This window comes from Pseudophryne corroboree, chromosome 6 (genome assembly GCF_028390025.1).
Source record: "Pseudophryne corroboree isolate aPseCor3 chromosome 6, aPseCor3.hap2, whole genome shotgun sequence".
NCBI classification, from domain to species: Eukaryota; Metazoa; Chordata; class Amphibia; order Anura; family Myobatrachidae; genus Pseudophryne; species Pseudophryne corroboree.
In genome coordinates this window covers 404,453,274-404,476,631 of record NC_086449.1, presented here as the reverse complement: position 1 = coordinate 404,476,631, position 23,358 = coordinate 404,453,274, and the positions used below count along the sequence as shown (strand labels likewise).

Genomic DNA, 23,358 nt, shown 5'->3' with positions numbered 1-23,358 from the left:
TCCAAGGGGGCCCACTCTGCACCCATTTTTTCAATACCTCTCAAACCACCGGGAAAATGTTGCAGTGACCATTTTCCCGGCATTTGCGCATTCACGGTAAGGAAATCTCCGGTAAAATGGCCACCATGCAATTTCCTCAGAGATCTGCACATACGCAATACTGTCTTCTCCCCCTGGTGCTCGGACTCTTGTGCTGCTGGCTACAGAGGAGGGGGCCTGGACAGAGGAGGCTGCACAAGGGCCGCCTCCTCTGTTAATACGCCACTGCCAGGAGTCTTGAGAAGCTGCAGAACAACAAAGCACTAGCACTGGACATATGTGTACACACTGATCTACTTACACATACAGTGTATACAACTTAATATTAATAATTTGTAACACTACAGGGAGTCTATAGTATTAGAATATAGGGGAAAGTCTAAAAAACATTCTGTCTAAAATTAGATGACATAAACGGTGAGGAAAAGGTTAAACTGGCCATATTAATAAAAACAGTATAACCAGTAGGAGATGAAACTGTACTTTCTAAGCATACATTCCCCATCTTATAAGACACCTGCCACTTCTTGCTTGCAGCTGCTCTCTAGTCTCTCTGGTCTTGTACACTGATTGATACCTCAGATCCACACACAGCAGACTGGGTAAAAAAAACAAGCTGCTGCCACTGGTTATGAATTCTTTCTGTCCTTTATACTACACTGCGGCAGTAGCTCTAATAAAACTGTATAATACAATTTCACTAAAGCTACTGCCACTACATGCAGTACAAAGGACGGAAATAATCTGCTACTGTGGGGAGGATTTGAGCCAATGGCCAGGGGAGTTTGGGGTGGGGTTTTCCGTGCACCTGGAAATCCCCTTGTATTTGCCTATGTATTTTACATAAGGATTACAGGCTATAGCAAATGTGACAACAAAGCAGGAAGGAACTGGGTGCAAGTGAAGACTTGGACAGCCTGCCTCTTGCCAATCACTGCTAAAAACCAACTGTAAACTATTAAACTGGGTACACACTAGACAATATCTCGTCCAACGTGGCGGATCGGCAGAGCCGGCCCTAGGCATAGGCAAACTAGGCAATTGCCTAGGACATTTGGCATGCATGCCAAGCCTAGAGCCGGCTCAACCTGGGTCAGCGGCAGTTTTGTGGGGCACCTGCCACTGTGCAGGTCCCGTACCGCCTCATTCATGTTCCAGCCCCTGCAACCCCATCTCTAGCTGCAGCGCTGCCGCCCGCGGTGAGGTGCGCCCAGCTCCTCCATGAACCATTCATTTAGCCTGCGGGCAGCACTGCAGATGTCCATGTGCATGCTCTGCCCCCTCCCGGTTCCCCCACTCTCCGGCCACAGCGTCTCCTGGAGGCTCACTCCCAGTCTCCCATGACCACAGTGCCCTGCAGCCACGAGGTCCGCAGTGTTTGAATGAGACGGGGAGATGTGGGCGGGTGGAGGAAGCAGGACTCCAGCCTGAGAGAATCAGCCCCACCAAGTCTCCAGCAGCAGCAGCATCAGGTGCCCCAGGTTGCAGTGGGACAGCAGCAGCCAGCAGCAGTGAGTCCGGTAAGACACATCTGTCTGTTACTGTCACCACTGTTTTGTCACTAATACCAATCTCTCCCGTGCCCTCTGTTCTGGCATGGCCCTGTCACCCCTGCCCTGGCCACGTCACCCCTGCCCTTGCCACGGAACCCTTGCCCTGGCCACGGCACCCCTGCCCTGGCTACGGCACCCTTATCCTGGCTACGGCACCCTTATCCTGGCCACGGCACCCTTATCCTGGCCCTGTCATTTCTGTCCTGGTCCTGTCATTCCTGTCTTTGCCCTGTCACCCCTGTCCTGGCCATATCGCCTCTATCCTGGACCTGTCACCCCTGTCCTGGCCCTGTAATTTCTGTCCTGGTCCTATCGCCTCTATCCTGGCCCCGTAACTCCTGTTCTGGCCCTGTCATTTCTGTCCTGCTCCTGTCGACCATCTCTCCTGTCCCTTTTGTTCTGTTTTCACCACGTCACCCCTGCCCTTTTCCTGTCCTGTCACTCTGTCCTGGCCCCACAGTACTGTCCCTGTCAACTCGGCACTGGCCTTGTCACCCCTGTCCTGGCCCTGTTTCTCCTGGTCCTATCACCTTTATACTAGCCCCTCTGTCCTGGTCCTGTCCACATTGTCCTTATTCTGTCCCTTTCACCTCTGCCCTGGCCCTGTCACTTTTATTCTGTGTCTTTCACCTTTGTCCTGTCCCCACTGTCCTGCCCCTGTCACCTCTGTACTGTGGGCAGGGCCAGAGTAAGGCTTGTGGGGGCCCCCACTAATAAAACTGACTGGACACACGCACACATTCACACGTCACTGGAGAAGGAAGCAGCCATGGGCACAAAGTGTCCTCTGTCACGATAGCATTACATGCAAATGGTGCGACATGCATGGTGTACGGGCAGCAATAACTGGTTACGGTCGTTAGGTCAACACAACTTAGGTCGACACTCATTAGGTCGACCACTGAAGGTCGACAATGCCATTAGGTCGACATGCATTAGGTCGACATGGCTGTTAGGTCGACATGTACCAGGTCAACCGGTCGACATGAGTTTTTCAAAATATGTTTAATTTTTTTTGGATTTTTTTCATACTTAAAGATCCACGTGGACTATGAGTGGAACGGTAATCTGTGCCTTGCCCGAAGCATGGCGAGCGAACACAGTGCACTAATTTGGGTTCTCCGTCACTTTACGGAGAAAACACCAAAAACAGTAAAAAACCTCATGTCGACCTTTTGACTCGTCGACCTAGTACATGTAGACCTAACGCCTATGTCGACCTAATGCATGTCGACCTTCAGTGGTCGACCTAAGCTGGGTTGACCCAACGACCCATACCCAACTGCGATAGGGGTCTAAGGGCTGCAGCTGCTGTGAGTGGAGGAGGTGGCACCACCATTCCCTGTCTTTCTGTATCTCCGCTTCCACTCAGGTATGGGGCCCCGGAACTGTGCTGGGTGAGGGGTGCTCAGTCCTAGGCGGAGCTTGCGCTTGTGCTAGGGGGGCATCAGCCAAAATCTTGCCTAGGGCATCAAATTGGCTAGGGCTGCCTCTGCGGATTGGACCAACATATTGGGCACATAGGCCCTCATTCCGAGTTGTTCGCTCGCAAGCTGCTTTTAGCAGCTTTGCACAAGCTAAGCCGCCGCCTACTGGGAGTGAATCTTAGCATAGTAAAATTGCGAACGAAAGATTCTCAAAATTGCGATTACACACCTCTTAGCAGTTTCTGAGTAGCTCGAGACTTACTCGGCATCTGCGATCAGTTCAGTGCTTGTCGTTCCTGGTTTGACGTCACAAACACACCCAGCGTTCGCCCAGACACTCCCCCGTTTCTCCAGCCACTCCTGCGTTTTTCCCAGAAACGGTAGCGTTTTTCCGCACACACCCATAAAACGGCCAGTTTCCGCCCAGAAACACCCACTTCCTGTCAATCGCACTCCGATCACCAGAATGAAGAAAATACCTCGTAATGCCCTGAGTAAAATACCTAACTTATTAGCAAATTTACTTGGCGCAGTCGCAGTGCGGACATTGCGCATGCGCACTAAGCGGAAAATCGCTGCGATGCGAAGAAATTTACCGAGCGAACAACTCGGAATGACCACCATAGTCTACTGTGTACCACTATGTCGCTGAAGATGCGCACACCTGCAGGTTGTCAGCGTCATCCTCCATCGGCCCTACATGCAGGGTAGATGGAAGACATCGCTAGGTAGTGTCATGCTGCCAAATTCAGCATAACCGCCGATGTCGATCCATCGCTGCCAGCATCGGCAAGTGTGTATGCACTCTGCTGATGCCGTCTCCGGTCCCATCCTGTGCAATGTCACTGGGTACACACATCGCAAATTGTGTAACCAGCTTTAGAAACATCTGAACTACAAAGTACTGCACCTACTGTATATATGTGATACAGTAAGTCTACATATAGTGTCATAACCAGTGTTAATGATGAAATGGACCTTGTATGTACAGATGTAGCCATGCTCCTCTTACTGCGATGCAGTATGTTGCATCAGAGCATGCTGCATGTCATGCCAGGCTGCGACTACATGAAAGATTGTACTGCCTCCAAATCTACACTGTACTTACAAATTTACGAAAGTGTGAACTTTGAGACACACTATCTCTCCTTTCAGAGACAGATGGTGGGAACGGGTGTGTATCGCGTGACCGGTGGTTGGGAGACTGCCGGATATCGACGTCGGCATCCCGAGTGGGCATCCAGAGTAGGAATAGTCCCTGTTAGTTGGCATGCCGACTGTCAGGATTGTGGGCGGGCGGGATGTAGGTGCCGGTATTGTGACATAACTATGTCCCGTGGGAACCTATTAATTTGTTTACATAGATTAAATGGCACTACAAGAGGGTGCAGAGCACACACCGGGTGACACCAGTGCCCGGCTCCTGGTCACTGAGAAGGAGCCAGCACTGCAGGGCATGTCGCAAACGTGATGCAATGATGCTGCCACTGTCGGTTATTGGAGAGAGGAGGAGTCGACTTTAAGAGCCGCACAGCACCAAGTGATGAAAACGCAAGGTCACATTTCCTTCCCTGTGAGGCCGCACCCCCTTTTCATGCACAACTGTAAGATCACGGATGCTGGGCGGTATAATAATGGGAGGAGGGCAATTGGGTGTGATACCATGAGTTACAGCACTGGATTGGGCCCACTGTCTCAGATGCCAAGGAGAGAAAGAAATGCTTAAAGACATTTTACAGACAACAATTGAACATAAAAACTGAAGCACTTTTCATATATCCCCCCAAAAAAATTAATCCTATTTCCGCCCCTCCACCATGTTCATGTTCCAAGACATGAACTTCTTCTGATTCATCATGTACAGTATGTTGTACGGTTATATTTACATTTGACGTACATTTCAGATAGCTGTTTTGGTCATTACTACGTTCTAATATATGATTTATTGCTAAGCCTGTGTTTTCAGGAACATTACAGTATTGCTAAGAATCTTCATTTTCCAGGATGTGTCCATGAGGTGTCCAGCTGTGCAGTCTGGGGTTTGAATAGGAATAAGTGTACACGGCACCATTCATCTAAAGTAATATAGCTAGGGGCCCATGTATCCTGTGCTTTCGTTACTGGAAATGTTAAAATGCTGATTTTTCTAGACTATAGACAAATGTTTTTTTATTGCACATGACATCAATACTGAAGCTAGTGGTGATATTCAATACTGATAAAAAGTTCATACCATAAAGGTTCTCATGGTTTATTATTATTATTATTATTATTCTTACTATTATTTTAAATCATGTTTAATATCTGAATTTTTATAAGATTAGAACACAAAACAAACCAACACATTCAGGGCCTGATAGATAGCTGGACAGAAAAGGGGTGCATGTACGCCCCCGTATTGTGTATCTTGTGGTGTCCCTATCCACTAGTTCGGTACTATTGTTCATCATTAGTGCTCACTTGTACGAGGTGCAAAAAAGATACATGCCCAAACTGGAGTATTTACTCAAAGGCCACCTGTGCATTGCCCGCAGTTTCATCGACATGCCCTCACTGAACTTTGCCTATGTGAGAACCATGTTACAGCCATGGCCGGCGCTTCCACTAGGCAGCTACCTATGGGCGCCGGGACCTGAGGGGGCGGCCTGCTGAGTCTGCCTGAAATAAAAAAATAAAGAGGTCTCTGAAAGACCAGGGTTCTATTGGCGGGCATAATGCAGAGCAGTGTTTGTGACCAGACAGCTGCTCAGGGAGTCAGCCACAAATGACTCCCAGCCATAGAGATCAGCACCAGGGATAGAGGATGTAGTGCTGTCAGTCTCACAGGCAGGAGGACAGAGCGTCATGGTGACATTGTGCATGCACAGAAGCTGTACCTGTTAGCTCCCGGAGAGGAATGTCGCTTGTAGTTTGCGAAGTTCTCGCCGGTTACTGCCAAAGAAACATGGCCAAACCACCCTGACCAGAGCCACCTACACAGTCACAGTGCTGGATAAGAGCCAGAGCTGCCTGGTGAGAGAGGAGAAACTAGTCCGAGGTGAGGAAAGACACCCCCCTCACACACCCCCCCCCCCCGGCTCATACAGCGCTGGACCACCAGCGCAGTGCGGAATCCTGTATCCCTCCTTTTTTCAGATTTCCCCAGGTCCGTTGTCACCCCCCCTCATGTCCCCAGGTCCTGTGTCCCTCCTCCCCCTCTCATGCCCCCATGACCCGTGATACCTCCTCCCCCCTCATGTGCCTGGGTCCTGTGTCCCAACTCACCCTCTCAAACCCCCCCCTCATGTGACCCAGGTCCTGTGTCCCTCCCTCCCCTCTCTCCCTCATGTCTTGTTTCACCCCCCCCGTCATGTCCCCAGGTCCTGTGTCCTTCCTTCGCCTGCCCCACTTATATCTAATGTCACCCACTGATGTGACCAGTTCCCTTGTCACCTCCTCTCATGTCCCAGGTCCTGTGTCCCTCCTTCCCTTCCCCCTTGTGACCCATCAGGCTTGTCCATCCCTGCAACTCTTTGTGGAAGCATGGGCAACAAACAGGACACCTGCTAACAGCAGCACCATATGAGAGTGTGATTGTGACAGCACTGGTGACACCGAGTGCATCCTCCCCTGTGGCTGGAGCCTGGCCTGGTGGGGGCACTGCTGAGGCTGTGTAGTGCTGTCATCCTGGCATGCTGTGTGTGCGTGTGCTTGGTACCTGCTGTTACTACTGGTGTCCTGCATGGGAGGCAATGGCATACGTACAGTCCGGGCCCTCAGTTAATATTAATTGGTTTTAGATGGTGCAATGCTTCCCCAACTGCTGCACATCCCTATACTGTAACCCAGTGTTATTTATTTTAGACCTACAGAAAGAGCTTCACCTAAGACTGCCAGGAGTATGTATATATCACAGTACTGCCCCAGTTCCTTCAATTCTCAAAAGACACTGGTCTTCTGATATCATGTTACCTTCCCTCATATACAGTAGAAGGCAGATCATGTTTCAGGGATATCCATACTGTACCTTGGCTTTGAATTTACACAGTGTGATAGATTGTTCATGATGGGGTGCATCTGTTCTGTCTATCAATTTTAGTAGGCCGAAGTTTTGCCTAGAGTACTAACAAACCTTACACCGGCGCTGGTTACAGCCCAGTTATGCTTCCTTAGTCATACGCATAGATGTGACCGAGATACACATGACTCAGCATCGCCCATACTTGCACTCACTCATTTCCAGGGCAGGCATATTGCAAAAACACAGAAGATAAGGGGCCGCTGCCAACAGTCAGATGTTCAACTCAGCATCAGCTTCTTGATGCATACTGCAAGATGCAATGATTTTTCCGAGGTATGCCTATATAGTCTACCCAGCAAACTCACAGTGCACGCTTATCCTGTACTGTCAGGAGATGGCGCTGTCAAATTGGAAGTAGACCTAAAAGGTCCATACACACTAGAAGATATTGTGAACGATATCGCAAATTTTTGGCTTTATGAGCGATATTCACAATATAGGCCCTCATTCCGAGTTGATCGCTCGCTAGCTACTTTTTGCAGCCATGCAAACGCATAGTCGCCGCCCACGGGGGAGTGTATTTTCACTTTGCAAGTGTGCGAACGCCTGTGCAGCCGAGCAGTTCGAAAAAGTTTTTGCAGTTCCTGAGTAGGTCTGAACTTACTCAGCCCTTGCGATCACTTCAGCCTGTCCGGTCCCGGAATTGACGTCAGACACCCGCCCTGCAAACGCTTGGACACGCCTGCGTTTTCCCAAACACTCCCAGAAAACGGTCAGTTGACACCCATAAACGACTTCTTCCTGTCAATCTCCTTGCGATCGGCTGTGCGCATGGATTCTTCATTAAAACCATTGCCAAGCATGCGCAGTAGTAACCTCATCGCTGCGCTGCAAAAAACATCAGTGAGCGATCAACTCGGAATGAGGGCCATAGTCCAGTGTGTATGCAATGAACGATGCACGCACCCGCCCATCGTCAGCTAGGATTTTTATCTTCTGAACATGCAGCTCAATTTTGGCTACATCTTTCATCTAAAAGTGTATATCATTCAGTGTGTACGCGGTGAACGACAGACGACATGAACAATATTAATCATAATAGCCACTCTGTAATGCCAGCACATTATTTAAATTAGCCACCATTAGTGTCCCAGATGATGCTAGCAGTATCGTTCATCATTCATATTGTTTGAAAAATCGTTCAGTGTGTATACACAATATCTTTTATCAAGTATGCCTGGAAGCTCAAGGGAAATCGTTCACCAATATCTTTCATATCGTTTAGTGTGTACGGGCCTTAACTGTGCAAAGAGGAAAAAAGTAACATACCTGTAAGTAAAATTAACTTTTTCTACTAAAACACGGCTTGGGTTTCCTCCGGGTGTTCCAGTTTCCTCCCACAATCCAAAAATATACTGGTAAGTTAACTGGCTCCCAACAAAATTAACCCTAGCGTGAATGTGTGTGTGTACATGTGGTAGGTAAAAAAGATTGGATGCTCCAATGACTTGCCGCCAGTCTTTACAGTATCACTATTCTACCTTAACAGACAAACGCTAAGTAATGTTTAAAATGTTTGTGGGACTGGTTTTAGCTGATGTCCCTCCTATAAGTATATCCACAAATGAACCATCACTGTGATTTTTATGTATTAAATCAATCTTTTTCATTTGGAAGAAATGGGATTGCTGGGTGCGTTATGAAGAGGTTATAACACGTATCAATATGCTACAATGCAACACAAAGCAAACTACATAATAGTGACAAAATTCTCCAGACATAGCATTGAGCATATACAGTATAACAAATCGCAGGCTGATCCAGTAATTCTTAGTGACAGTGAAGTGGGGCTATAGGGGAGAAGATCAAAGGGCTGGTGGCAGGGGTCACAAGGTCACATACTGTAGGCCAAGTAGGTGGTAGATCAGGGGTGGGCAATTATTTCAGCTGAGGGGCCACTTGACATTTCCTGTCAGTATCCGAGGGCCACATACAAAATAGCAGCTCGCCCCACTTGCCAAAAATATAGGGACATGGCTTCATGTGGAAGAGGTGTGGGCAGAAAATAATACAGATTCATATTAGGCTGCACAATAGTCTCCATTATTCAAATTGCGCCACACAGCGCCACTTACACACATTACACCAGATAGAGCCCCTTTTACACAGTATGGAAGGTAGAGCCCCTTTTACACATTAACATTTTATTTAGGATAATTATTGTGCAGCAAGCAAATTATCCAGTGTCTTATGGCCCCTGGGGAAAGGTGTGACACAGTGATAGAACACGGGGAGGGGGGGTGATGGTGACAGAACATGGGGTGTGTGACACGGTGACAGAACACGGTGGGGGTGACACAGTGACAGAACACGGGGAGGGGTCGTGACAGTGACAGAACACGGGGTGTGTGACACGGTGACAGAACACGGTAGGGGTGACACGGTGACAGAACACGGGGGGGGGGGTGACACGGTGACAGAACAAGGGGGTGTGACACGGTGACAGAACACGGTGGGTGTGACATGGTGACAGAACACGGTGGGGGTGACACGGTGACAGAACACGGGGGGTGTGACACAGTGACAGAACACGGTGGGTGTGACACAGTGACAGAACACGGTGGGGGTGACACGGTGACAGAACACGGGGAGGGGGTGACAGTGACAGAACACGGGGGGCAGTGGCGGATCCAGGGGGGGGACTCGGGCCCGTGCCCCCCCCTGTCATTTGTGGCCCATTAAGTCTCAGGGCAGAGGATTTTTTTTTCATTTGTGCCAGCCCGGCCCCAGCAGGCTGTCAGCGCACGCTGATTTGACAGCTGCCGCTGGGACCAGAGTCGGCTCACGCCCACAGTGAGTGCAGCCCTCCCTCCCTCCTCCTCTCCTGCTGCCCTGCATGTGACCAGCAGGCAGCAGCGCCCGGAGGCCGGGAGACGGAGCGGGCTGCGGGACAGGCTAAGGAGTCAGGCAGCGCGTAGTGGTGGACCCTGGACCGCGTGGACTGGATTTCACTTCCAGCCAGCCCAGGCTCCCCAGCGGCCACACAGAGAGGAGACAGAGGCGCCGATCGAAGCAGGCAGAGCCGCAGAGGCAGCAGCAGCAGGACGGAGACAGTGACTCACTGTGTATATCAGCCTGTCACAGTGAGTATGCTGTTTGCTGTATCGCGGCTGCCAGCCTGTGCCAGCTACCTTTAACGTGTGTGCGGCTGCTGCTGCGGCGGCAGGCACTAAGGGGGGGCGATACGGTCTATATGGTGGTATGTGCCTCTCACACCCTGCCCCTCACACGCTGCCTCCTGGCCCCTGCCCCTCACACACTGCCTCCTGCACCCTGCCCCTCACACGCTGCCCCCTGCACCTCACACGCTGCCCCCTGCCCCTCACACGCTGCCCCTCACAAGCTTCCCCCTGCACCCTGCCTCTCACACACTGCCCCCTATACACTGTCCCTCACACGCTGTCCCCTGCACCTAACATGCTGCCCCCTGCCCCTCACACCCTGCCCCTCACACGCTGCCCCCTGCACCCTGACCCTCTCACACTGCCCCCTGCCCCTCACACACTGCCCCCTTCACCCTGCCCCTCACACGCTGCCCCCTGCCCCTCACACGCTGCCCCTTGTAGTGGGGACATACCCCATTTCTGGAAGCGCATGCACCGAAGCCGCACGCAAATACACTTGCCCCTTCCATGGTGCCCCCCCTATCATTTTCTTCTGGATCCGCCCCTGACGGGGGGTTATACGTGACAGAACACGGGGGGAGGGGGGTGACACGGTGACAGAACACGGGGGGTGTGACACAGTGACAGAACACGGTGGGTGTGACACGGTGACAGAACACGGTGGGGGTGACACGGTGACAGAACACGAGGGGTGTGACACAGTGACAGAACACGGGGGGGGGGGTGACAGTGACAGAACAAGGGGTGTGTGACACGGTGACAGAACACGGGGGGGGGGTGACAGTGACAGATCACGGGGGGAGTGGGGGGGGGGTTATACGTGACAGAACACGGGGGTGACATGGTGACAGAACACGGGAGGGGTTGGTACAGCGAGAGCTAAAGATCTCTCCCCGCAACCTAAAAACAGACTGACGCCACTGCCCGCACACACAAATATACACACACACACACACACACACACACACACACACACACACACACACCTTTCTTTCTCTCACTCACTTTTCCCATTAACTTTACTGATCTGGCAGTGGCAGGAAGGATGGATCTGTAGCAGTCTGGCTCTTGTCCCGTGTAGCTCCGCCCCCTGAGGTCCCGTGTAGCCCCGCCCTCTCCACGGCACGTAGCTCCGCCCCTTTTCGGCTGAACCCAGCCGTTGTCACTGTGGACGGGAGGAGGCTGCTACAACGCAGCAGCAGGGGAGAGAGGCGCCGCCGGCAGCTTGGAGGTACTGCAGCTCAGAGCAATGACAAGCAGCTCAGCCGTTCAGGCAGCTTGTCATTGCTCGCTGGTGGGAGGCAGTGGGCCGGACAGGATCGGTTTGCGGGCTGCATCCGGCCCGCGGGCCGTATTTCTTTTTCATCCACTAGGGGTCACTGGAGTACTCTTGGGATATGGACGGCTTCCGTAGGAAACAGCACTGAATATTTAAATTTAGAACACTCCACCCCTCCATATCCCCGAGTACCTCAGTGTTTTTTCTGTGCTCGAAGTAGTAACAGCTCTGTGGCTGAGTCCACAATTACTTTGAATTATTATTTTTTTTTTTTGAATATTTTTTCTATTTTATATACTTCCCTTTCCCCCTTCCAAAAGGCAGGGTCAGGGATAGTGCAAGCTGCTGATAGCAGCAGTGGCGTGTCGGTCCTCACTGAATGAGCACCCTCACAGCCACACACAGATCTCCTGCACACAGGCTGGCCGGCGCTTGTACAGAAGCCCCGTCGGAGCCTCATCACAAGCAGGAGTGCAGGTATGTGTACGGGGCGGTCAGCTCCCGCTGCCGCCCCGAGGTGTGGGGACATTGATTCTTCTCCGAGCCCGCCCGCTGTTCCGGCCGCCGCGTCTCCAAGCCCCACCGCTGCTCCGGCCGCCGCTTCTCGGAGCCCCACCGCTGCTCAGGCCGCCGCTTCTCTGAGTCACCGCTGCTCTGCCGCTACTCATAGCGCTTCACAGCGCGCTCCCCGTCCCGCTTCCAGGTTCCCGCTGGCGGCCCCACGCTACCCGCTGCCCGGCCCGCACTGCATCCGCAACGGAGCAGACAGGGGCGGGGGGGGGGGGGAGGGTTATTACAGGGGCTAATAATGGAATAGATAAGCAGCAGCATCAGCAGTATGATCCAGATATATATATATATATATATATATATATATATATATATATAAAGCTGTTTTATACTGACAGGGATTTTTTACACAGGCTGTTTATAATATCAGTTATGAATAGAAACTGCACTGTGATTATAAGTTAAGCATGGGGGCCATTTTAACCATGCTTCCTGTGTCTTCCTGCTGTGATTCCAGAACGTTCCAGTACTACATCTCTACTCCACTGGAGGCGCAGGGGTGTTAGAGGGAATTTGGGTTCACATTTCATAGTACTGGCCACGTGTACTGCACTTGGCCAGATATATATATATATATATATATATATATATATATATAGACACCTTCGTACTATTTTACTGAGTCGTGAAAGTGTCTGTTTTGTGTGTATTGTATTGTCTGTCGCCATAATGAGTAAGGCACCAGCAAAAACTAAAAAGCATAATTACAAAGTCTGTAGCAGTGTGTTACCGGATGGATCTACCACATGTACAGTATGTTTTGTGGATTCGGTTCAGAATACAATTTCTGCTCCAGTTTTACAGCCAATTTCCTCACCGAACCCTCCTTGGGAAATGCTAGCCAATGTACTGGCTGGGTTGCAATCAGAATTGGCCGCCGCTCGACAAGAGCGGGAAACGGCAAAATCTGAGTCTAGGGTGAGACCGCCAGAACTACAGGAGGCGTCTCAGCCTTGCGAAAGGTCCAAATCCATTTTGGGTAAACGGGATAAATTTCATATGTCTTATGATGTTCCAGTTTCTGCTATGTTGCATTCTGACGATTCCATGCCAGACCTCACGGAACAAGATGAGGGTGAGGAGGGCGAAGTGGAGTCAGAGAGTGAGGATTTTAACAGCTCCGGCATTGATAATCTCATCAGAGCGGTGCGTCAGTCTCTGAGGTTTACTGAAACTGAGGAGCCTCTCACAAATGATCAGGTCGTATTTACTAAACGACAAAGAACTCCAATAAGTTTTCCTGTCTCGGAATCTCTTAATCAGATGTTAGTAGAAACACGACAGAATCCAGATAAACGGTTTTCTATACCTCGCAGATTTAAGTCTAGTTACCCGTTTCCAGACTCGGTAACATGTACATGGGAGAATCCACCAATAGTTGATTCGTCAGTGTCGAAGCGTACCAAGAAATTAACCATACCAGTGCCAGCGGCTACTACGCTTAAAGAACCTTCAGATCGCAAGATAGAAACTATGCTAAAGTCCATGTATGTAGCAGCAGGAGTGATGCTGAGACCTGGATTGGTTGGCATCTGGGCCACTAAGGCGCTCATAATATGGATTACAGAACTCAAATCTGCTTTACATGACGAAAACCTGATACTTCTTGCAAATCAAATGTGTGAGGCTGCAGAGTATCTCTGTACAGCTTCTACTGACGTCTGTCAGCTCACTTCTCGTATTTCATCGTCGCTAGTTACGGCACGACGAGCACTCTGGCTGCGTGCTTATCAAGCGGAGGCAGAGGTCAAACGAGGTATAGAGGCGTTGCCTTACGATGGCAAGAAGTTGTTTGGTCCTGAATTGGACGCATGGATTGCTGAGGCTACGGGAGGTAAGTCGGTTTTCTTACCATTGCCTCCACCGGTATCAAGAAGGAGGTACGCTGGACCTTCGTTCAAATCCTTTAGACCTCAGTCCTTTCGAGGACGTGGCAGAGGAACAGCCACGCCTGCTAGACGTGGTCGTGGTTTCCAACAAACCAACACAAGTCGCCAGGACGCTAAGGTTACCGACAAACCAGTGGCATGACGGGCTACCAGCCCATCTCGGTTCTCCGATTGTGGGAGCACGCCTTCAGACGTTCCATTTGGCGTGGTTAAACACATCCGCGGATGGGTGGATCCGCAATTTAGTGTTAAAAGGTTACAAAATAGAGTTCGACTGTCTTCCGCCTCTGCGGTTTTTCAAGACAGGATTGCCTCTGTCGGACGACAAGAGGGCGGTTCTGCAAATTGCCATTCAGTCCCTACTGGATTCAGCAGTTTTGATTCCGGTCCCTGTACATCAACAGGGTCAGGGTTATTATTCCAGTCTGTTTGTGGTACCGAAGCCGGATGGCTCAGTCAGACCAATATTGAACTTAAAGGGTCTCAATCAGTACGTAACTTACTACAGATTCAAGATGGAGTCTCTGCGTTCCGTGATTGCGGGTTTAGAGCCAAAGGAATTTATGATTGCGCTAGATCTCAAGGATGCGTACTTACACATTCCGATTTGGCAGCCTCATCAGAAATTCTTGCGGTTTGCAATACGCCAGAACCATTACCAGTTTCAAGCTCTACCGTTTGGCCTGTCGTCAGCGCCTCGGGTATTCACCAAAGTGATGTCTGTCATGATAGCTCATCTCAGATCCCTGGGAGTGACAATAGTTCCATATTTAGACGATATGCTCATCAAAGCTCCGTCTCAACAGATGCTTCTCCAACATGCGCTGCTAACGTACAATGTACTGGTTCACCACGGTTGGATTGTCAACTTCAAGAAATCACATCTAATTCCGTCTCAACGCCTTCAATTCCTAGGTATGATTCTCGATACGGTCAATCAAAGAATTTACCTACCACAACAGAAAGTACAGATTCTACGCCATCTAGTACAATTAGTGCTCAAGCCACGCACAGTGTCTGTACACTTGTGCATTCGCCTCTTAGGCACAATGGTGGCAGCTTTCGAAGCGCTTCAGTTCGGAAGATTTCACTCGCGTCCATTTCAACTGAATGTGCTCGCCCAGTGGTCGGGCTCGCATCTGCAGATTCACCACAGGGTGAGGTTGTCGCCAAGGGCAAGAGTGTCTCTGCTCTGGTGGCTCAAGGAACACAATATAACCGCAGGGAGACTGTTCGGAGGCTGGAATTGGATAATTCTAACAACCGACGCCAGTCTCAGAGGTTGGGGAGCGGTAGTTCAAAATTGTCAGCTTCAGGGTCTCTGGGCGGATCACGAAAGATTGCTGTCTATAAATGTCCTGGAACTCCGCGCAATTTACAATGCGCTACGACAAGCAGTGCACATGCTTCGCTCTCAGACTGTCCAAGTGCAGTCAGACAATGCGACGGCGGTCGCATACATCAACAAACAAGGGGGAACGAGAAGCCGCATGGCAATGCGGGAAGAAGCTCGAATCCTCAATTGGGCGGAATACCACCAGGTGATATTGTCGGCCGTGTTCATTCCGGGAGTGGACAACTAGGAAGCGGATTATCTCAGTCGTCGGGATTTTCATCCAGGAGAATGGGCATTAAATCCAGAAGTGTTTCACATGTTGGTTCAGCGATGGGGTTATCCTCAGGTGGACCTGATGGCGTCTCGACACAATCACCAAACGCTCCAGTATGTGTCCAGAACAAGAGATCCAAAGGCAGTGGCGGTGGATGCTCTCACCGTTGCGTGGCCGTACAGCCTTGTGTATCTGTTTCCACCGTTTCCATTGCTCCCTCTGGTGCTAAAACGGATCAAAAGAGAGTCTGTCACAGTCATACTAGTGGCGCCTCATTGGCCTCGGAGAGCTTGGTTCTCGGATCTCCGAGGACTACTCGCAGACGATCCTTGGCCGCTCCCACTACGTCCAGACCTGTTACAACAGGGTCCGTTCCTTTACCCCGATTTAGCGCGGCTGCGTTTGACGGGGTGGCTGTTGAGACCGCCCTCTTAAGAAGAGAGGGCATTCCAGAATCGGTTATACCAACCATGTTACGAGCTAGGAAGCCGGTTACGGCAGCTCATTATTACAGAATATGGCGTACCTATATAGGTTGGTGTGAAGCTCGGAAGTTTCCGACATCATCTTTCAAGTTATCCCGCCTTTTGTTATTTCTACAGACGGGTTTAGATGGAGGACTGCGTTTATCTACACTAAAGGTGCAGGTATCTGCTTTGTCAATTTACTTTCAAAGACGATTGGCTCTATTGCCGTCTATACACACTTTTTTCCAAGGTGTCCTCAGAGTTCAGCCTCCATTCATTCCACCTACAGCGCCATGGGACTTGAATCTGGTTTTAGATTTCTTACAGTCTTCATATTTTGAACCCTTACAGCAAGTGGATATAAAGTTTCTCACTTGGAAAACAATTTTTCTTCTAGCCTTAGCTTCGGCAAGGCGTGTTTCAGATTTGGGTGCCTTGTCATGCAAGCCACCGTATTTGGTGTTTCATGATGACAGAGCGGAACTTCGGACGAATCCCGCGTTCTTACCAAAGGTAGTGTCATCTTTTCACATCAATCAACCAATAGTAGTTCCTGTGTTGACAGCACATTCTGGAACTCTGGATGTGGTACGCGCATTACGCGTTTATGTATCCCGAACGTCTTCAGTTCGTAAGACGGATACGTTGTTTGTTCTCTATGATGCTGCCAAGATGGGTTGGCCAGCGTCTAAACAAACCTTATCCAGATGGATAAAACTGACCATACGTCAGGCTTACCTTCATGCTAGGTTACAGCCGCCTACATCAGTAACCGCTCATTCCACACGTTCTGTGGGAACTTCATGGGCAGCTGGTCGGGGAGCTTCTACGACGCAGCTTTGCCGTGTGGCTACATGGTCTTCAGTGCACACGTTTGTGCGCTTTTACAAGTTTGATACGTTTGCGGCATCAGCATCTAGCTTTGGCCGCCTCGTGTTACAGGTGCCAAACAGCTCTCCCGCCCACGGGGGAAGCTTTGGTACGTCCCAAGAGTACTCCAGTGACCCCTAGTGGATGAAAAAGAAAGTAGGATTTTGGTACTTACCAGGTAAATCCTTTTCTTTGAATCCATAGGGGGCACTGGACGCCCACCCAGAGCAGTTTTACCTGGTTTGTGGTAAGTTCAGAGGATCTTATGGTAACACACTCTCACCGACTGGTTCAAATTTATCAAGTGATGGTTATGGTGTCAACTGTTTAGTTGTCTGTACCGTTATGGGTCAACTTCGTTGTTGTCCGTTATGTTATATGTAATACTCCGTTGTCAACCTCTCTATAGTTCCTGTTCGGCTCAGTAAAAAACACTGATGTACTCGGGGATATGGAGGGGTGGAGTGTTCTAAATTTAAATATTCAGTGCTGTTTCCTACGGAAGCCGTCCATATCCCAGAGTACTCCAGTGCCCCCTATGGATTCAAAGAAAAGGATTTACCTGGTAAGTACCAAAATCCTACTTTTGCCCACCTCTATGGTAGATGCTGCTTTGTGTAAAGAGAAATACATTCCCCAGAGCCTGGAATGCGTATACCTATATTAGCAGGAGACTGGAAAGTATTGAAAGACTGTTATCTGCTTAAGAAAAAGGGAGCGACTTTATCAAAATGTGATAGCTAAGTGTCTCATATTTTTTAAATAACAAGGTAGAGTACCACAGGCTGTTCCTTAAGGATTGCATGACATACAAATGCCCTATACTTCACCAGGATATGTGCCTTATTCCATTACTGCTGTAATCTGAGATCTTGAGCTGCTGGCTGTCCTCCCTAATTTTTTGTCATTTAAAAAAATGTTCATGTCACTTACTCAAAAGTTCCAATTTGCTTACAATGTCTGCAAAATGTACTGCAGCAGTTGTATCTTAACGTGTTGACTAACCTGCTTTTCAGTTAGCTACGCCCTCTGCTGGGCATACTCAGTGGCTTCATATATGACATTGTCAAAATGCTACCACTCATCTGGAAACTGTTCAGCATCTGTAGAAGAAGGGTCTGCTGGTCTCCAGCTAATAAGAATAGAAAAGCTATGCTTACTTACTCCAACTGAAGCACTGGATCAGCCATCTGCTGTGTCTTATGTCACTGCACACAAGTAAGGGGTTTTAAAAACGTTATGAAACAATGCAGCTCCTCACAGTTACATGATAAGTAAATGTAATATTGTTTGAATAGAAGGACAGTAGCAGAACGCAGGCCACATGGTTGCCATAGTAAACGTTCTTCATAAGTCATTACAGATCATATCAATTAAAGTGTCTAGACTACTCTCTCCTGCTGAGCAAGTGTTATCTATACCTCATTATCTGGAAGTTTTCCATTTACGGATGGATGATAATATTAAAGTTGGAAAACAAACCTACATACCAAAGAACTACAGACTGATACAAACTGGTGCAGCACTAATATTTCAGGGACACTAAGCCTGGGCCTGAGATGGATGAAATGCTGATTTTTACACAGTTGAGCGATTATTGGCTGACTGTGCATTCGTCTAAGTCGCACTACACGTGTGCCACCATGGCGATCACAGAGAGGATTTATTCACAAGGCGACTGACAAGCAGGGACTGTTTGCAGTCGGCAATGCGGGGTGTATGCGTGTCGTGGGTATTTCCATGAGGGTGTGGGTGTGTGTGGGGGAGGTGCTCAGCCTGTGACTGCCATCTCATATGCATTACAAAGGGCTCCAGTGTATTACTCCCGGCGGCCATGCTGTGTGAGCATAGGGCTATACTCGGAACTCTGATGAAGGAATGATCTGCGACAGATGCTGCGTCTTAGTATGCAAACGCTCATTCACACAAACTGAAGTTCTGGAGCTCAATCCATCTGCATAAGTGGATAAAGCAATCCTTTGATTGCTGTCATCACTTAGACGCATCTATAAGTACAATCCAGGAGTGAAGTCCATGTAGTTTCATATGGGCTCCATTTTGTACATTTTGATCCTCTACTGGATTGGCTACACACAATATATATATATATATATATATATATGCACACAGGGGGGTGGGGGATATAGCGACCGTCGGTGTCTTAAAATAGTTCAGTAAGTGTGGATCTAAAAAAGTGTATCTAAAAATGAGTAACCAGATCGAAAAAAAGTGAATTAAAAGGGGGGATGTTTATTTAGACACTAAAACAGATAATAATTAAATACAGTAGCTAAAATTTAAACAGCACTTCTTCTTAAAAAATGGGACTAAAACAACATACACAATGCTTTAAAATACCAGTTAAAATATGTTAAAAATATATAAAACAATTTTAACTTAACTTGGTATGAGGTCACTGCCAGGTAGCCCAACGCGTTTCGTCCTTAAGACTTCATCAAGGGGTAAAGGCAGAATGAGACTGGACTTCTATTTATACTAGTACTAATCACATAATGATTGTGACATCACTTCCTGTTAGTTATTCATCACATTGTAAGATGGGTTAAAAATTCTGTATATTAACAAATCTATGGTTTTTATTTAATGGTATATGTATATATATTCTCAAGGCAATGTTCAGTAGGCAGATTTGGAGTTTAAAACTTATAAAATTAGCTTGTAAAGGCGCCGGCGGTTCTTTGCCGCCCCACTTCCGGTTTTCGTCCGTCGCGTCATTTCCGCCCCACTTCCGGTGTGCGACTGCGCATGCGTCCGCGGCTGCGGGCGTAAGAGACCAAACAGCACTATGAAGCATGTTCTCTGAAAGTTCATTGCGGCGGCCATCTTTGAGTGGATTTGTTCATAGTGAATTACATTCAGCAGCCATGTTTGCGGAGACCAAGGTTAGAGACATAGGATTTATATCTCCAGTAAAGTGCATGAAAAATAGATAGAAAAACGGAGATTAGTCACTGTTGATATCAGCAGTGACTAATCTCCGTTTTTCTATCTGTAATTCACTATGAACAAATCCACTCAAAGATGGCCGCCGCAATGAACTTTCAGAGAACATGCTTCATAGTGCTGTTTGGTCTCTTACGCCCGCAGCCGCGGACGCATGTGCAGTCGCACACCGGAAGTGGGGCGGAAATGACGCGACGGACGAAAACCGGAAGTGGGGCGGCAAAGAACCGCCGGCGCCTTTACAAGCTAATTTTATAAGTTTTAAACTCCAAATCTGCCTACTGAACATTGCCTTGAGAATATATATACATATACCATTAAATAAAAACCATAGATTTGTTAATATACAGAATTTTTAACCCATCTTACAATGTGATGAATAACTAACAGGAAGTGATGTCACAATCATTATGTGATTAGTACTAGTATAAATAGAAGTCCAGTCTCATTCTGCCTTTACCCCTTGATGAAGTCTTAAGGACGAAACGCGTTGGGCTACCTGGCAGTGACCTCATACCAAGTTAAGTTAAAATTGTTTTATATATTTTTAACATATTTTAACTGGTATTTTAAAGCATTGTGTATGTTGTTTTAGTCCCATTTTTTAAGAAGAAGTGCTGTTTAAATTTTAGCTACTGTATTTAATTATTATCTGTTTTAGTGTCTAAATAAACATCCCCCCTTTTAATTCACTTTTTTTCGATCTGGTTACTCATTTTTAGATACACTTTTTTAGATCCACACTTACTGAACTATTTTAAGACACCGACGGTCGCTATATCCCCCACCCCCCTGTGTGCATTACTCGTTGTTTCAGGGAATTACCATCCCTGTGTTCTTTGGGGGACAGCTGACGCCCTGTGCTAATTCCTAGGGAGTGTCATTAATTTTCTATACGTGGATCCTAGATCATTTGGTGTTGTACACAAGTGGCGCAAATATTTCTCCCCCCTATCATATATATATATATATCCGGAAAGTCCACACTCACTGCTACAATTCGCAACTTGGGCGGTGCTCCGTAAAGGGCTCTCAAGAAGTCCAAAAATATATCCAAAAAAGTACAGGCACTCACCACTTCCTTGATGATGAAAAATGTATTGGTATATCTCACTGGGAGAGGCAGTTACGACAACGAGAGGCTAAATGGATATATGAGTTGGACACTCTGGCTAATAGTGTTTCTGTTACTTCCTGTTGGATGATTGATGGGCGGGGTTTGTGATATGCCTCTGCTATAAAAGTGCTCCAGGGTTTGATGTGTGTTATGGGCTGCTGGGTATGAACCTGATGTAATTTTATCTGTCTTGAAAAAGGCTCAGATGGAGCCGAAACGTCGACATCTTTTGCTGACATGCTGTTGACTGTCTCTATGTGAGATATACCAATAAATTTTTCATCATCAAGGAAGTGGTGAGTGCCTGTACTTTTTTGGATATATATATATATATATATATATATATACACACATATATAGCACCTTCCAAATGGTACAAGCTAAAATTCCAACTTCTAAAAACCCGCACTCAGCAAATATACTCCTTTGTCTCTCTCTCTCTAGAGATCTGTGTATATATATATATATATATATATATATAAATACATACATACATACACACTGTATATTGCTTTGGTCTAACACTCCACCTGATAGATGACTGCCACTGGTGCCCTCTGTATAGGTAAGTATAGAGGGAAAAAAATCGGCAGCACTCAGATGGTCTTCAATCAAATGAAAAGTGTATTGACAAAGTACATAATAGTATGTCTGATCTGACGTTTTGAGGCCTTAATACCCCTTTGTCAAGGTGTATACACTAGAGTGCATCTCTGGATGCTGGTGAAGGTGGGGTGTTGGTAGTAGCGGGGAGTGTGTCTCTTGGTGCTGTTGAGGTGAGTAACTCTGGGTACTGTTGAGGTTGAAATGTTGATCAGGTTTATCTCTGGGTGCTGCTGGTGTTAGATGTGTCTCTGGGTCTTACTGAGGTTGGAGTGTTGGTGGTGGGAGGAATGTGTCTGTGTGCTGTGAGGGGTGGCTTGTTGGTAGCTGGGGATACACCAATCATTATCTTAACAGTCGGCGCTTGAAATTAATTCACGCCTCTATGTGTGCACTACAAGAAACAACTATTGCCCCTATCTGAAGTAATTAATTCTTGCCCCCATTATCTGAATTGAATGAGTCTGCAGTGACCAAGCCACACCCCGATGTGCAGTGACCAGGCCATGCCCCCGATGTACAGTGACCAAGCCACTCCCCAAGTCTGCAATGAAGAAGTGATGACCATGGTCTGCAAAGAACAAGTTATAACCAAGGGCTGTATTGAACAATACATGACTCTTGTCTATAATGAAAAAAAAATCATGCCCCAATCTGAAATAAATCAAGCATACCCCCATACCTCTATAGAAAAAAAAAAAAAAGCTGAACTTTAACTAATTTTGTGTTGGGTGCTCCTCATGTGTTGTCTGTCCGGTCCAAATGTTTTGCATCTAATATGTGGTGGTTTTCAAACTAAAGTTTAGTACAGTGGTTCTTAAACTCAGTCCTCAGGACCCCAAACAGTTCCCATTTTGCAGATAACCCAGCAGATGCACAGGTATACTCATTACTCACTGACAGTTTAAAAGATCTCCAGGTGGAGATAATTATTTTACTTGTGATTCTGTGATGAGACCTGGAAAACATGAACTGTGTAGGGTCCTGAGGACCGAGTTTGAGAACCTATGGTTTAGAAAACATCTCCCCAAGGCTCTCCACTACAATTGTGTGTAAATCCAGAAGAATGGTGAAAGGAATCCAAAGTATTTCAGGGTGTTTCTGATACTAACCTTCTGCCTCCTTTTACAAGCATCCTTAGCACATGACGCACAGGTGGCAGATGCTTTATATGGTTACTTACACTGAACTTGTTATTCATGGCAGGAATTTCTTCACTTCAGGTAAGTTTAGAACAATTGTTCACTGAATGAGGCAAATGTATAAAACGCCCAATTCATTTTATATACCTGTCTTTGGTGCATATTTCCCAAATGCATACAATACTTCTAGAATACATTATGAATTTTTTTAAATTTTCTTAAAAACTGGCACTGAAATCCCAAGTTCAGGTTTCCAGACCACTTCGCATGCATAAATTGGCAAATATGTATATATGCCTCCACGCTGGTCTGGTGAAGCAGCTTCCTATCGGTGCATATTAGTAAACAGACCCCACATGTAATAATTACTGCTGCTATATAAATTAATTATTAGACACAATTGTAATATAGCATGACAACAAATCTAGTGAACACTGAGGTAACCATCGAGGAAAAAGTATACTTACATTCTTTATGACTTGTTGCATCTGGAAGAGGACTCGCAGGGCTGTGACCACTGGACATACTTGAACTGTCCTGGCTGCTCCCAAGGTGCAATTTTCTCATGTGTCTCACTACTGCAGTAGCATTAAATGCTTGCTAGAAGAAGACAGCGCTTACATGTCAGTGAAGTTTATTTGGT

General features: G+C 47.6%; 1 protein-coding gene across 6 annotated transcripts in view; it reads right to left on the bottom strand.

Moving 5' to 3' along the window:
* The window catches only part of CAMK1D (calcium/calmodulin dependent protein kinase ID), a 571,288-nt gene that overhangs the window by 10,608 nt on the left and 537,322 nt on the right, over positions 1-23,358 (bottom strand). For all 6 annotated transcript variants that reach the window (XM_063926882.1, XM_063926883.1, XM_063926884.1 and 3 more), the window contains one exon: positions 23,183-23,315. In XM_063926882.1, the coding sequence (XP_063782952.1) occupies positions 23,183-23,315 (133 nt within the window). The remainder of the gene's footprint in view (positions 1-23,182; positions 23,316-23,358) is intronic.